The sequence below is a fragment of the Etheostoma cragini genome, chromosome 2, assembly GCF_013103735.1.
Source record: "Etheostoma cragini isolate CJK2018 chromosome 2, CSU_Ecrag_1.0, whole genome shotgun sequence".
NCBI lineage: Eukaryota > Metazoa > Chordata > Actinopteri > Perciformes > Percidae > Etheostoma > Etheostoma cragini.
Genome location: NC_048408.1, coordinates 2,800,577 through 2,817,556, shown reverse-complemented (window position 1 = coordinate 2,817,556; position 16,980 = coordinate 2,800,577). Strand labels below are relative to the sequence as shown.

The following is a 16,980-nucleotide window of genomic DNA, read 5'->3' as shown; positions in this document are numbered from 1 at the left end:
TTAGAACTATTGCAGGCATCAATGGTTGCCAAAATATGACGTATGAAACGGCTGCACTGTTGCACAAAATAGATAGAGAAGTTTTACTGAAAATGTTATACCAGTATGCTTTTGAGAGCGGAGTATAAATTTAACCCCACCCACACAAACTAAAGTCCCAACCCCTTTCACTAAACCAAACACCCCCAGCCCACCCACAGCCAGACCCAGGGAAAGTAGCTCTGCATCAGGTGCACAGTTTATTCTCACCAGTCACCTTTCAAGTGTGTAGGGCAGATTAGATAGCATTGGTATTCACGCTTTAGATAAAAACACACACATTATCTTAGACACGCATATCAAAAGCTTCAGGGCTTTGACTGCAGCTGCAGCATTCCTCCACTCCTCCCTCCCTTCTATTTATCACTCCCCCTTTACCTTCATTTTCCACCAGGCCATCCATCTAATCAATAACCCAGTCAGGAATGCTTCTGCACTGTAAACCTCTGAAAGCTCTCTCAGCTAAACTGTACATGTAATCCCACACTTACACAAAATGCTGGAAAATATCCACAGTAAAGCAACATTTATCGTTATAAACAAAACCATTCTAATCCGGCCTGATTCAAAAAGCTGATGCTGAGAGTTGTGTAACAGTAAACACACACACACACACACACACACACACTCATAGAGTATGTGTGAAGGTTAGTACTGCTGATAAATGTAAATGTAAATGTGCTGTATTTATATAGCGCTTTTTCCAGTCTTAACAACTGCTCAAAGCGCTTTTACATCTACAGGGAACATTCACCATTCACACACATTCATACACTGTGGCGCGGCTGCCGTACAAGGTGCCACCTGCTCATCAGATAAGTATTCACACACATTCACACTCCGGTGCGCAGCACAGGGGGCAACTCGGGGTTCAGTGTCTTGCCCAAGGACACTTCGACAATGACTGCAAGGGCTGGGATCGAACCACCAACCTTCCGATTGGGAGGCAACCGCAGTGGTAGAGCAGGTTAGTACTAGAGCAGTAACAGGTTATTCAACAGATAATGAGAGAGACATGCAAGTTTATGTGTTTGTGTGTGTGTGTGTGTGTGTGTGTGTGTGTGTGTGTGTGTGTGTGTGTGTGTCCTTGTAAAATCCCTTGAGGCCTTGCTGATAAGTTATTAGCTTTTCTGCCTGTGTTCCCCCTGCAGCCCCTTTACCACAAAAAACATGATCAGTTCAACCAGACAGCAGCAAAAGTGCAATTCAATTCAATTTTTATTTATTTATAGTATCAATTCATAACAAGAGTTATCTCAAGACACTTTACAGATAGACCACACTCCATAATTTACAAGGACCCAACAGTTCTAGTAGTCTCCTCCAGAGCAAGCAACAGTGCAACAGTGGCGAGGAAAAACTTCCTTTAAGGCAGAAACCTCGGACAGACCCAGGCTCATGGTAGGCGGTGTTCTTGCTGTAGGCAAGTGCAGAGTTCATATACATACAAACACAAACAATCATGAGTAAACAGGTCTAATGAAGGGTTTTACACATTGGATAAAGTGTGCCCAGCTAAATGATAGTTATTGTGGCTGAACCAAAAAGACTTTAGTAATAAAATGTGTTTGTGTGAATTCATTTTAATTTCCCATGCGATTATGATGTGCAAACACAGCATTACTAGTCTCAGTAGTCATGCAGCAAATATTTACTGAGCAGCCTATCTATGTCCGGGAATCTATGATTGACGCATCCTGGTGCCTGAATAAGCCAATCAAATGCCTTTACAGTTTTTTTTTCGATTGCTGAGCAAAAGTGGGCACAACTGGGACTACATCTGCATTCAGTCTGCGCTACCATGTCATCTGAGCTAAACAGTTCTTATCACCTACAAAATTCCAAACAACACAACTCGTAACATACTTCTCATTACAGGCTCAGTGCAGCCAAACCCTCAGAACAATTAAACACCACCAAACACCAATACAGAAAATACTTTTCTGTATTTCTCATCTTTAAAGTTTGAACACTTCGAGTGACTTCACACTACTCAATAGTTTCTCTAAAGAAAAGATATAGATTTCATAATATAACAATTTTCAAAAAACAATATGACAGAATAGTGTGACTAATCCTGCCTTTCTCCAGCATCGTGCAGTGTTTTCTTCATCACATTGGATGTCTGCATTTAAATACCAAAGCATGTGGTGTTTCCAATGCTTTCACCTCCATTACTTTCTGAAAAACAGTAGGAACCCAGTTTTCCTATGGTGAAGACAGTAGTGTTTTTAACCTCAGACATCTGACCTAGACATGTTGGTATTGTTGCTCTTTTACCTGCTTCTCTCAAACCGTACAGTGCATAACTGTCTCATTCCTATTTGGTATTTGTATACAAAAACAGGCTTTTTGAGCTTTCTCTATATAAATACTGTATATGTGCAGTAACTAGTCTAAAACAAGACACCTGCTTAGGCTTTCAGCTAAAATTTGGTCCACATTATCTGCTGCTGTGCAGACTGGAGTTACAGTTTAGCACGCTACTTCAGTTGTGCCAGCTGTCGTCTAGCAATCCAAAAAAAACTGTAACTCATGAGAAACATCACACTACATTATGAACTGATTTCATGTTTAACCCCCCTAACAAAAGAGTACGCAGCCTAACGCAGGTAACAAAACCTACATATCTTTTATTGGTTTTATCACAAACAAGCACAGATTCATTAGCACATTAGTGTCACACAGCAGCATAATATTCCTGTTGCATCACGCGTTGTTGTTAAGGGTAGTGAGGGGTGGGCTCCTAAGCAAGCCTCTTCCTGCTGCCACAACACTCCCTACTGAAACAGCCATTACTCAGGGGCGCCTGGGGTGCTCACCTGGTAGAACACACGCATATATAGAGGTTTACTCCTTGGCGCAGTGGCCGTGGTTCGACCCTTTGCATGTCTTTCCCTCTCTCTCCCCTTTCATGTCTTCAGCTGTCCTATTAAAATAAAGGCCTTAAATGCCCACAAAATAGTCTTAAAAAAATGAAATAACTGTATTTACTCCACTCCCCCTTGACAAGCATCTCAATCAGCACCTTAAAAAGCAACAATCTATATTACCAACAACTGTGAGTGATGCTTTAATTATAGGCTGTGGGTGCTTTGCTCTAATTTGCCAAAGGGGAAGGATGGTGTGCAGATAACTGATCGTTTCCCCTCATTTACCCCCTTCCTGCACTACACCATATTGTATACATGAACAAACACATCCACCTTATCTGCCTTTAAAGTAAGTGGTGTTGTGCTAGAGCAGAAAAAAGGGACCCATCCCCACTAAGTGATGCTGTAGAGCCACCCCATTTACCAGAAACAGTGTTATTATTCGTGGGGAACTCCCACTAACAGCAGGTACAATTCCAGTCTGCACCCAACATATTCTCATTGAACAGCACAGCAAGTTCAGAGAAAACCTAATTTAAAAATAAGACTGAACCTACTGTAAAGCCACACTAGATAGAAAATATTTTTTTATATTCTAACTATTAAGACTTTACATAAGAAATTACATAAACAATCAGCACAGCTCACAGTGGACTACATGGACAAAAAGCACACACACGCACACGCACACACACACACACACACACACACACACACACACACACACACACCAGGATGGATTACCGTGATCATTGTGTCTGTGCAATACTGTGGATACAACTGTTTAGTATCTATTCTCTTAACTCATATTCATTTTTTCTCTGTGGATCTTTTTTTGTACTTTTTTTCCCTATCCATTGCTGCTGTAACATTGTGAATTTATAATTAATAAAGGATTTTGAATCTTGAATCTTGAATGGCATATTTGTTTTATGTAGTTTACTATGTCAATAAACTTGAGAAGAATCTACTCATTAAAGCTCAACAAAGCTTTAGTTGGCTAACTAAAGTATAGAAAATAATGTTGACCTCAACTGGATATATTAAAGCCACACTGAAATCCCTACATTTCTTCCAGCTCATATTAAAATTTCAAAGCTGACATAGAAAGTATTTTGGAGGCACTACCTAACAAAATGAGAGGTTGTATCTTTGTGTGCAAACCAGACATGCTTAGACAGGACAGTGATTACTGTTGCTGTCCAGGCACTGATGTTAGCTAGCTGACAAGCTGAGTGAAGTCACTAGTGTCTTTCACAAAGTCGTACAACACTCAAACAGTTAACCTCTCATTGTCACCAATATGTCAAATCTAGAGTTTACAATTCATATCTGTCATGGGAGGTAGGCACTCCATTGGGTTCTTTCATCAAAGAAAGTTCCTGTCTGGCAATGTTTGCAGTGTGGGCTGATTCCTGCATGGCCTTTCTTTCCAACACTCCTGAAAACTGCTTTTACAGTACTTCTTCAGCTTTCCTAAATACCAAAACATTATCACCAACATCAGCAGTGGTTTGTCACACAGCCCTTAAGTGTGCTCCTTCTCTGTGTTACTTAAAATTGAGGCCAATATGACAATGTGTAAAACATTTGTTCCCCCCTGTGTTTTTAATGCAGTTTAAAAACCTCAGCGGGTAGTTTGAGTATGTGTTTAATGCTTTGTAAACATAGAAATGACTCAGTACCTCAGTGAAGAGATGTTGGATGACTGTAGCCAAAGCCTCCACTCTCTTATTCCCCTGGATGAGCATCTTTCTCAGCTGGTTGATAGCCTGGTTCTTCTTCTCTGCCTGCTCTTTGTTCTGGTTCTGTTTAACAGTAACCATCCGGTCTGCCACAACAGTCCCGGTTGCACCAGCCTTAGAAGCATTCTGTAGGTGGGATCCTGTTTTGGGGCTGGATCTTGACCCGGTTTTTGCTTTAAACGCAAGACCAGAGGCTCCAGTGGTGCCTGACCCAGTGTTGGTTGTCTCTGTTTCTGGCACTGGGACAACTGCTGTCACTGCTGCATTAGCACTCACCACCTGAGGTACCTAAAAAAAACATACACAATTTTAGGGAAAGATAATAGTTCAATAGGTTAATAAAAACGACTCGAATGTTGAACCACATTTAAGAAATAAAGTCTTCATGACTCTTTTGTTAACATGATAAGATGACACTGAAAACACAAATTCTTAGAACAAGTAGACAAACTGTGCAGAATCCCCACAGATATAAGGATTTGTGGATTACCACTTTGAATATTTATGTCAAGGAACACACGTCTTTCATCAATCGGACCTTGATAAGTAATGGTCATTGGTGCCGTGTCTTGCCCATGACTAAGCTGAATTTGCAATCTTAAAGCTCAAAACCTAAAAAAGAAGAGGACATACCAGGTCAGGTGGAGGTTGGTGCTTTTTCTGGCTGTTTCCTCCTCCGGGGGCTGCTACCTGTGAGCTGCTGTTTGTTGGTCTTGCTGGCGCCTCCCGAGGCTTGTTTTTGTCCACTGCAAGAGAATGGTGACCCCTTAGTGTGTGGGTGGCAGGTGCAACATTCAACATGGTATCCACTTACTCCCAACACACACAGAATACTCAGTCAGCCAATTAACAAAGTGTAAAGTATCAACCACAGCAGGGTCTGAGCTAAAACTCCAAAGCACACTTTCATCCTCTGAATAGAATAACATCTGTTAAGAAGAAAACAGAAGAGGAAAATCAACACATGCACATGTGGGTCAGTCTGTGGTCTAAACTCAACCACCACAACATCCAAAAAATATAAAAAATCCTGCCCACATACACACTCGTCTTGTACATTTGCTTTCATCTGGTAAATGAGAATACGCCCTACTGACTGCTCAAGGCTGACACAGATGCATTATGGGATTGTGTGGTAATGATGGCCAGTGTGTGTGTGTGTGTGTGTGTGTGTGTGTGTGTGTGTGTGTGTGTGTGTGTGTGTGTGTGTGTGTGTGTGTGTGTGTGTGTGTGTGTGTGTGTGTGTGTATATGTGTGTGTGTGTGTGTGTGTGAGATGGGCCACGGGTGTGCATTAAGGAATGCATTACCGGAGACAACACAATTAAAGAGACCGCTAGATATTTCTCTTTCTCTCTCCCAATTCAAAGAAGCTCTATCGGCATAACATTTTCAATAACAATGCAGACAAAAGCATCAAACTCTCTTACTCTCTCCATTAATGTTGAAATTACATTATTGCTAAAGCTAAATTACATATTACTCAATAATAAGATTTTATACAAAGCACATATTGTAACAGTCGACATACTTTGCTGCTAAAATTACATATTGATTTTTCTCTATGTATATTATGTATATTATTCTTTTCAAAGAAACCCTCTCTGAAATCCTTATATTTCTCACAGTGTCAAATACGTGAGATTCTGTCTAAACCGCTCTTTTATGACAAAGTGAACACAGCCTTCCCTACTACTGACTGCAAAGAAAGCTCACCGTACATCAGTCTGGAAAAACAAAACATCAGTAATCGAATATTTGACAGATGTGGCAGACTGACAATAATCAAAAATCACACTCATAGAGAGCTCCAATGGAGGCTCTCCTCTCCACAGACAGCTGGGCTTCCTCAAAAATCACACTTGCTAATCACACTTCCTAAAAAGACATGAGGTGCAGAAAGCCTGTAAATAATTGAATCAAGAGGTTTTCTGTGCAGACATGCAACCTTTGGGCCATGCAACCTGCAGGACGACTGATGTGGTGTCTGGAATTTCTCCTGGAAATCCTGGGACTAATTGAAATTCGTTTTCATCAAGTGCCAAATGCAATTAGTCTTAGCTGAAACTGTCAATGACAGGCTGAGATTTCAATTGAGAGAATTACTGGGTAAAAGTCATGTTTCATCATTATTAAGTTAAACAATGATCCACCGAATTTATAATCTAATCTAAATATTACTGAACTCAAGTAGGTCTTTACACTGTAAGTCAGTTTGCTGGCTCAGGTTCAGGTCCTGAGGCTAGTAATGACTTCCTTAAAGATACTGCCACCTACTGGCAGCAGAACATGCTGCTGTGTAACAGTCTTTTTAATCAACCAGAACGGTGATCAGAGTAAGTGGTGAGGAACAAGAAAGGTTGAACATCATTTAAAATGGATTGCTGCTGAACACTTCAGAATGACAACGATTAGAAGGAAGACAAAATCATTAGCGCTCACTGACATTTGAGCAGCATTGAAATGAAAAACTGACACACTTTAAATCAATGAGTCATCTTTGGAAGATATAACAACAAGGTAAATATCAATCTAAAGTACATTAAACTGCTGCTGCTGTCTTACAGTCACACACTTAAGGGCAAGCATGAGACATGAAAGTTCCTTTTTGTGTTTGTCTGACTTTGTGCTATCTCAGTTACAGTAACTTCAATTACAAAAACCCACATCATAAATCATACTGTAGACACTACAACTCCAAATCATCAATAAAACACTATTCGTGTTTCACTTTCACCTGATGAATGTTCAGATCTGATAAATATTTACCATCTCAACACCAATATCAGCAGGACACATCGCTCTGATCAATAATTCAGTGTAGGAAATATGTTGGTGGGTGAAGGAGACTGGTAGGTGAATCATCTTATATTAATGTATGCCTCAGATGAAACTGCACACATTGGATAAACAATAAAAATGATATCACATAATAACTGTGCCTTTATATGTTCACTGTTTAAAATAGAAAATCAGTTTCTCCGACATACAGGTCTCCAACCTGGTCGCATAAAAATATCAGGTGCAGTTTTTTACTATGTCACGGAGCCAAAATTCACTTGACAGCTGGATAGAAACACACGTCCAAACAGTCTCATCCAGGCTCATATACGCTGTAAACATACTGCAGACCAGTTATGTTGTTCAGGATACTGCCACAATGATCATTGGAAGTAAGTGTGAGAGGGATACAGTACACTGACACTAAAACAGACAGCACATTACATGCACACACACACACGCACAGACACACACTCACACACACACACCACACACACACTGAGTTATTCTTTTGTGTTCATATTGCTCTTATGCTTTACGATGACGGGAAAGATACTCATTTACCAACAGTCTGTTGAAACTAACATAAAAATGTGAAAAGTCCTCTCCACCTCACAAAGTACACTTACACTGTTGTGTACCGTTAGACTGTCCAAAGCTTAATTCAATTTAACATTTATTTTGATTCAAACATGTTCTATTCAGCATGCTTGACGTTTGGATTCTTGTTTCCATAAATAAATAACAGAGAAGGCATACATTGCCACAGGATTTTCTAGTCCAAAAGTGCACAGGCTACAGCTAAGCTTACTTTACCCTGTGTCTTTAGCTGCATGCTACCAGCTGGTAAGCTACCCTGTTGTGACGTTTTTCTCCGGATGTGCGCAAGTGGAGACAGAAAAATAACTGGGGGAACAACAATACTGCTTTTGATTTCAATAGTCAAAATTGAAAAGTTTTGGGATAATTTTTCAACATTTATATAATCGTAACAACAATTACAATGTTCCACTTCAGTTTGCCTCGGATGAAAAAATAAAATATGCCAAGCACTGAATGAACGAACACCTTGGATAATGTGTTGCTCTATTCTGTCCTATAACTAGTGAAATGCACATTCAATGTTGGGATGAGTGTTTCCTTTTCTCTGCTTTTAAAGTATTAATTTTAAAATCAACAAAACGAGTTTTAGGAGAAAAACTACCATGAAAACTCCAGTGAAGGAAGTAAATGTTGCTCATAATGGATTTCATGTATATATCCATTAGATATAAGGATATATATCCTTAGAAAATAATGGATATATACATGAAATCCATCCATCCATCTTCATCCGCTTATGCGATATACATATATACAGTGAGGAAAATAATTATTTGAAAACCCTGCTATTTTGCAAGTTCTCCCACTTAGAAATCATGGAGGGGTCTGAAATTGTCATCGTAGGTGCATGTCCACTGTGAGAGACATAATCTAACAAAAAAATCCAGAAATCATAATGTATGGTTTAATAACTATTTATTTGCATGATTCAGCTGTAAATAAGTTTTTGAACACCTGAGAAAATCAATGTTCATATTTGGTACATGAGCCTTTGTTTGCAATTACAGAGGTCAAACGTTTCCTGTAGTTTTTCACCAGGTTTGGACACACTGCAGAAGGGATTTTGGCCCACTCCTCCACACAGATCTTCTCTAGATCACTCAGTGATCACTCAGTTTGAGTTCCCTCCAAAGATTCTTTATCGGGTTTAGGTCTGGAGACTGGCTAGGCCACGCCAGAACCTTGATATGCTTCTTACAGAGCCACTCCTTGGTCATCCTGGCTGCGTGCTTCGGGTCATTGTCATGTTGGAAGACCCAGCCTCGACCCATCTTCAATGCTCTAATTGAGGGAAGGAGGTTGTTCCCCAAAATCTCGCAATACATGGCCCCGGTCATCCTCTCCTTAAAACAGTGCAGCCGCTCTGTCCCATGTGCAGAAAAACACCCCCAAAGCATGATACGGCCATGCTTCACAGTAGGAATGGTGCTCTTGGGATGCTACTCATCATTCTTCTTCCTCCAAACACGGTTAGTGGAATTATGACTAAAAGGTCTATTTTGGTCTCATCTGACCACATGACTTTCTTCCATGACTCCTCTGGATCATCCAAATGGTCATTGCCTAACTTAAGACGGGCCTTGCCATGTGCTGGTTTAAGCAAGGAAACCTTCCGTGCCATCCATGATTTCAAACCATGACGTCTTAGTGTATTACCAACAGTAACCTTGGAAACGGTGGTCCCAGCTCTTTTCAGGTCATTGACCAGCTCCTCCCGTGCAGTTCTGGGCTGATTTCTCACGTTTCTTAGGATCCTTGAGACCCCACGAGGTGAGATCTTGCATGGAGCCCCATTACGAGGGAGATTGACAGTCATCTTTAGCTTCTTCCATTTTCTAATGATTGCTCCAACAGTGGACCTTTTTCACCAAGCTGCTTGGCAATTTCCCCGTAGCCCTTTCCAGCCTTGTGGAGGAGCCTTATGCTCTGGAGGAGACTACTAGAACTGTTGGGTTCTTGTAAATTCTGGAGTGTGGTCTATCTGTATAGTGTCTTGAGATAACTCTTGTTATGAATTGATACTATAAATAAAATTGAATTGAATTGAATTGAATTGGAGGTGTACAATTTTGTCTCTAGTCTCTTTGGACAGCTCTTTTGTCTTGTTGTTAGTAGTTGGATTCTTAGACTTAGACTTAGACTTAGCTTTATTAATCCCTTTGGGATGACTCCCGCAAGGAAAATAAAATTACCAGGATCCGATACAGCATATGAAGGAGAAAAAATAAGAATACAATAAACACAAAGTAATACAATGATATATATATATATATATATATACAGTGTATATATATATATATAATCTTACTGATTGTATGGGCTGGACAGGTGTATTTATACAGCTAACAACCTCAAACAGGTGCATTTCATTTAAGATAATAAATGGACATTTTGAAGGCAGACTACCTAACTTTTTTTTTATTATGTCTCTCACAGTGGACATGCACCTACAATGACAATATTTGTTTTATCTCTATCTTCAATTAAAAGATGCAGATAAAACAAATGTACTGTATGAATAAATATGCTGTGAATCTGATACTTGTGAGGCTGAATTACAGTTGATGAAACAGTAACATTTGTGTGTGTGTGTGTTAGATGATGATTTGTACCTGGTATCCGCCATTCAGTCAAGCAGAGCTGCTGAGCCCAGACTGAGAGGAAAACAAGACTGTTAGCATGCACATTACGTCACAGAAGTAAATCGTACAAGGAGGACAATCCTTAGTGTCATGAGAATCTCGTTTTGTACACATTAAGATGACCTCCACTTCATAGCACATGATAAGATAGGGAATCATCATATTAATTGTTGAATGGCTGCATAAAAATGTCGGCTGTTTTTTCAGCAGTTTAATACCCAAAATAATGGGAACATTTAAAAAATATTGGTCTATAGTTAAATGATAATGAGATGTATTTAAAATGCTGGAATGTGTAGGCCATCTTATTTGTACCAGTCTCAAGTTCACTCAACAGGAGGACCGTCTGCTGTGTGTTTACTCAGAACATCAGTTACCAGTATGGAAAAATTGGTGAGGGACTGGAGTTGGGGAGTGGAGAAATAAAAAAAGTGGTGGAGGAGGAGGAGGAGGAGGAGGGGGGGGGGCTTTGTGTCTAGTTGTCCCTCATTAACACAGACAAACCCCCCATCAACAGAGCTAGTGGAGGCAGACAACTGAGTTTACAGTGCGGCCACATGATGCTGAACACAGACTCAGACAGATTAGGGCGGATTATTCTGTATGTGTGATCGCAAGACAAAGAAGTGTGCCAGCAAAGCGGGGAAAGCAGGGACAGCTCACCACACATACACTCCAGGTTGTTGTAGAAACCTAACCTCCTTAATCTGCTGTATTCAGATTACTCAAATGGATACAATCTAATCCCACTTTATGTAGAGGCGGATTTGCACTTTGTCTCCCCTGGCTTGGATTTTTCAAAGAGCTTAAATTGAAATCCTACAATGAACCACATGTACAGTAAAAACTGTTGGTATACTTTAAACTAAAATGATAAAATACTGAATTGAGATTGTTGGGGTTAATTAAGAGGGCCACAATGTAAACCGTGAAAAAATATGCACTGATTTAGGGGGTTTTAGGATGCACAAATCATCTGTCCACTGATGGGCATGGTTGCTTCAGGTTGTCTTGAGGAACAAAAACGTGCAAACATAGCAGGTAATCAAAGACTGCAGAGCTAGAAACCTCAGGAGTTTGCTGGGGTGAAGGGGTGAAGACTGACATGACCTACTGTATTATGAACATGAAAAAGTCATTTTGAGTGTTCTTGTCATTAAGTGTCATTCGGTAAATTATGACACTTTTAAGGCAAAGTTTGCGTTGTTGAAGATGTTTGTGTTATGACAAGTTGCATTAAGACAACAATCTCTGTGTTATGACAACTTGACATTAAGCAAGACAATATAACCAGTCAATGTTTTTGTTATGACAACTTGACATTAATCTTGACAACAAAACATGGATGGCCCAATTATCAAACTTTAAGAAACTATTATTTTGAGGTTTTAACATTTCATGAAACTGTCTTTAAGTGGTTGGTTTTTACATTGGCTGTTATGAGAAGATGGCAATTGTATCATAAATAGTATCCTTGACCTCAGGTAAAGTAAAAACCACTTAGACTTGTCATTAAGATGTCTTAAAAGTTATAAGACCAGTTTGACGACAGTAAATGCAGTACAGAAAGGATTTATTAAGTTTTGGACTTGTTGCCAAAGTAACTTCAACGAAGTTACTTCCTTTAACGTTTGCGGCTGATTGTTTGAGATGTTCTACCATTCTGTTGTGGCCAGCGCTCTGTACTCCACCGCCATCTGCTGGGGCAGCAGCATCGGAGCCAGATACACAAACAGGCTGTACAAATTGATCAGGAAGGCTGGCTCCGCAAACAGGACACATTTGAAGCTGTGGTGGAGAGAAGGTCACTGAACAAATTGTTATCTATCATGGATAACCCCGGTCATCCTCTCCACCCCACACTGGTCCAACAGAGAAGCATCTTCTCTCTACCTTGCTACAAGAAATCATTCCTACTACAGGCAATTAACCTTTTTAACACGTCAATACTGGGTTCTAGATAAGACTCTGAGACATCATTGTGCAACTTGCACAATAGGTTTATCTGCATATTTATATTAAGCAATTGCACATTTCTTGTTGCCAACTTGTATATATTTCAAATATTTTTCTTGTATTTGATCCTATTATTATTTAATTTATATTGTATTCTAGTGTCTATCTAAAGTAAATGACTTAGCTGCAGTTAGCTCTGTTAGCTGTAACATTACATCTGTCCAATTAGCTGACTCATTACTGGGTTGCAAAGAGCTAAACCCGGAAAGAAAACCATCTCACTAACGTTAGTGCTTTCCCTGTCATAAAACTGGCCTCCTCTGTAAGTCTGGCTGTTTTTAGTTCCATCCAAGTGACACAGACTCAGGTAACTAAAGCTAGAATGAACTGAATCCGAGTAAATCGCTCCTAACTGCTGCCTGTGTGAAACCCATCTTGAAGCACATTTAGCGCTGTTGGCTATGTAAACGGTAATTAATATCCGCAATGCGACGAGTCCTTCCCTACTTGTTGCCTTTGTTGGTTTGATAGGTAAGATTTATGCATTAGGAGTGAGATTGGTTAAACCGCTTTGTGCTGGCCGTTCCATTGATTTCCTGTAGGGAGAGACAGTGCCGCCCAACTATGAGCTACCTCTGTTACCACCTCATTTGGCGCCGCGCTCAAAGTTTAAATTATTTCCACTTTGACCTAGTTGTCGCTGAGTTTTCAAAAATGCAACTAATGAGACAACAGCTGTCATTACCTAGCAACCTAGTAAATAGCTTCCTTGCCACCAGGGCAAGAAGTTAACTTTTTTGACCATTTAAAAATCCACCTGCCATTGTCACTTTTTACTAGCCACTTTTTTGCCTCATAAAGGTGAAGTAGTGGGGCAACGGCAAATTTACTCATTCCTGTTTTTGATAGGTGTCCTGTCATAATTATTATGGCGTTATTTCAGTCTTATGCACACCCCTTAAAATAAAGTGATATGGGATTAGCAGACACCAAACACTATTTTACCGAATAAAGTATGAAGAATTAATATTTTTTTCTTCATCTTAAAACGGTTACAATTGATGGAATGAGATTTTTGGGGACACTTCAAAGTAGCACTGCAGTCTAACCAGTCAACCAGCGGAGATTGTAAACTACATTATCATACCACAAGATACCATGAGCAAAACCATTGAGAGGTTGAGAGGTTAAGTAAAAAGGAAAAAGTAAAAAAGGCTAATTATGCAATTCTCAGATGGAAACTAAGACCCTGCTCTTCATTAAAGAATATGTTAAACAACTGCTGTGACCAACTGTTTTTGAGTGAAATATAAAGTCTTTGGCCTTAGAGGCAAACACTGTGTAGAACATCTGCTACTCATTTCACATGAGGTTTCTACTTCTACAGCTCCAGATGTTGACAGAAGATAAAACGCACATTTCTGTCCTTAATCTCCAAAGAGAAAATCTCTACCTAGTTTTAAAAATATTGAAGAATACTGCAGCCTGGACCTTTCTGCTGAGTCTTGGGAGAATATTCCAGTTCAACAGATACAAACTGTAATGTCCTCATCTGCCAACCCATTAGAAAAAAACAGCAACCTCCATATCAGATTAAAGCTTGCATGACGGGCCAGCCTCAGCTGCACCATGTGCAACGTGCAAGAGTCTTTTTGCTGAGTGAGTGTGGACATGCACATGTGGTGACTAAAGCCTGCTCTAACCTACATTTCAAGGTGATGGCAGGGAGCAGCAGGGAAGTAGGTCTGTAGAGCTCAGACTGAGAAAACACTGTAGCCAAACACGTGCTGCTAGGCTCAGCTGAGCCAGCCGCAATACACACAGATCACAGATTTCATACAACTGAGAGAGAGGAACATCACAAGGGCAGTGTGGCTGAGCTGAACAGGGAGGAGAATGTTCAAAAACCAATTGAGAAAAATATTGGCTGCAAAACATCAGCTGTTAGTAGACATTACGCTGCTGAACATATAAACAGTATAGATAGTTCAAATGGATAAAGATAATTTGTCAAAGATGATGAAGGTATTAGTGAGTAACTTAGCCAAGAAAAATTAATGCAACAGAGTAAGCCCAGAGGCCTAATGATACTGGCAAACCCACAAGTCAAAATCCATGTGAAGCTATTGAAGCCCAACTGTGGAAATGTTAGGCTGGCTTAGCTTCTTTTATCCTTGTAAATTAAACTAAATGTAAAAAAGTAATTCTATACTGTCTTTGGTGGATTATCTTATCTTGTCTTTCACAGATGTTCTTGTTCTAGTCTTTATCCATGACGTTCCACTTCCGGGATTGCTCTGATGCTGCTGGAAATTCCACCGGATGTCCTTCTTTTTGGCCAGTTGTACCTTACACTTCCTTTGTTTTGGAATTTTAAACTCCGGTGAAATATACTGTATTCTCATAATAGCCTATTATAATAGAGGAACGCTGAACAGCTCACAGTGTTTGATGCACAGTCGATCAATCAGTAGATCCCAAACTTTCTTACAAACTCAGAGCCCAGTTTTGGTCTCTGAATGAGCGAAAGTTTAGGGAACACTGTTCTACATCGTGGAAAACCAAAAACTACAGCAAAAACACACGGAGCTCAAACGCGTCACATCTGCTGCAGCATGTCAACAGCAAAGCCCATTCATTAACCTGAAGCTGCACAGCTTTTTACAGCAAGAGTGGACACTAAGCCAGTCCAGTTTTATATTTGTCAGTCAACTTTTCAAAATACATTCAGGGCTGAAGCTCCAGCTAAATCAGCTGATGCTGCGTATGTCAGTGGAAACATGGCTTTTGATGCGCAGAGGTGTTTGATAAACAACAAATGTTCAGAGGAACCCGGCAGTACAATGCCTATTACATGACCTCCAGTATAAAATAAATAAGCTCTGTTAATGCCGTGCCAGACGTTACTAGCCTCCCACAAATAAGAGCACATCTTTAATGGCTAAATAAGTAAAAGCCAGATGTGGCTATTTCTGGTTTATGTGTGTGAGTCACGTGGTTGGTGCCTCTCCGAGCATGAATATCCCGGATAAAAAGGGCTTGCAGCCACAGCTATTTATCACGCCACTGCTCAAGCACTCATGCAGAAAGCACAGACCCGTGTACACACACTTGTGTTAAGACAACTGATGGCCCTATTGTAAGCTTATACATCTATGGCAGCTGTGGTAACCGGCATATACAATACTGAAAGTGGTGGAAAGATGGAGACAACAATGGCTGCCAACACCATGCAGAAAAACAGGAGGAGCCGGTTGAAGAGGAGGTGATGTGGGAGGGTGCCTTTGAGGCTGATCTGGGGTCAGGTTTGCCATCGCATGACCACAGATTAGGCTAAAAAAAAAATGTTATTGTGTAATGGAAAATAGATACACAATACACAGCCAGGTGTTTTTTGTCTTCATCTGCTTGTGATACTATTTTCGCTTAGATATTACACTCAAAAAACAATAATGCTTTGAGTTTTTCACAAAATGGACAGCGAATCAAGATAAAGCATTACAGATGGATGGATGGATGGATGGATGGATGGATTGATGGATTGATGGATGAGTAGGTTGGTGTGAATCTGAAACTAAAAGCAATTTTGGAGGATGAGAGTTGGTCACGGATGGTTGGAGGTTTGTGACAGACTGCAGTGATCAACCTGTTGGCAGGGGCATTGACTAGTGAAAAGATGGATGTGTTGAAAGAAATGAAATAATTAATGGCTGGATGATGGGAAGGCAGAAAGGATAGTGGCATACCCTGACCTGCATGGAAGACCACAGTGTTTTTCCTGCATCCCGACAGCAGCTGAAGGTTTCGGAAAAGTCCTTTGGCCGTCAGCTTCACATGGAAGTTGGACAGCGACAGTCTTGGAGACCATAACATTGTCTCCGGTTGTCCTCCAACACTCTTCAAGATTTGATTTTAGACTAATGTTTCTAGTCTGGGTCGTCTTTTTGTGTAAGCAATGACTTTGACTTTGAGCACTTTCTCTGCTCCACTATACTCTCAAACAGTCCTGGGCTGCAGGAAATCAAATCGTTTTCTTCTTTTGGTCCAAATTCCCAGTGTATCCTATTATTTCAGGAAATTATTTTCTTATTTTAAGGCTCATTTTTACAAGAATAACAGTCTGGTAAGTAAAGAGTTTCCTTTTTTGTCCTTAATTTGATTGAAAATAATTCCACATCGAAAAGAAAACAAATTCTAGGAGATTGTTGATTCTGGTACATAAGCCTTGCATCTCCATGACAGCCACGTGGAGATCGAAATAAAGAAGTCAAAAACTGAAATTTGAATTTAAAAGGGAAAAATGTGACTCCGTACAAAGGGAAACAGAAGCATTAAAAAACAG

The 16,980-nt window shown here is 40.1% G+C and overlaps 1 protein-coding gene across 4 annotated transcripts in view; it reads right to left on the bottom strand.

Moving 5' to 3' along the window:
- The window catches only part of LOC117957301 (microtubule-associated tumor suppressor 1 homolog), a 71,731-nt gene that overhangs the window by 16,953 nt on the left and 37,798 nt on the right, over positions 1–16,980 (bottom strand). For all 4 annotated transcript variants that reach the window (XM_034892959.1, XM_034892950.1, XM_034892975.1 and 1 more), the window contains 2 exons: positions 5,291–5,403; positions 4,598–4,945 (listed from right to left, as the gene is read on the bottom strand). In XM_034892959.1, coding sequence (XP_034748850.1) covers positions 4,598–4,945; positions 5,291–5,403 — 461 coding nt within the window. The remainder of the gene's footprint in view (positions 1–4,597; positions 4,946–5,290; positions 5,404–16,980) is intronic.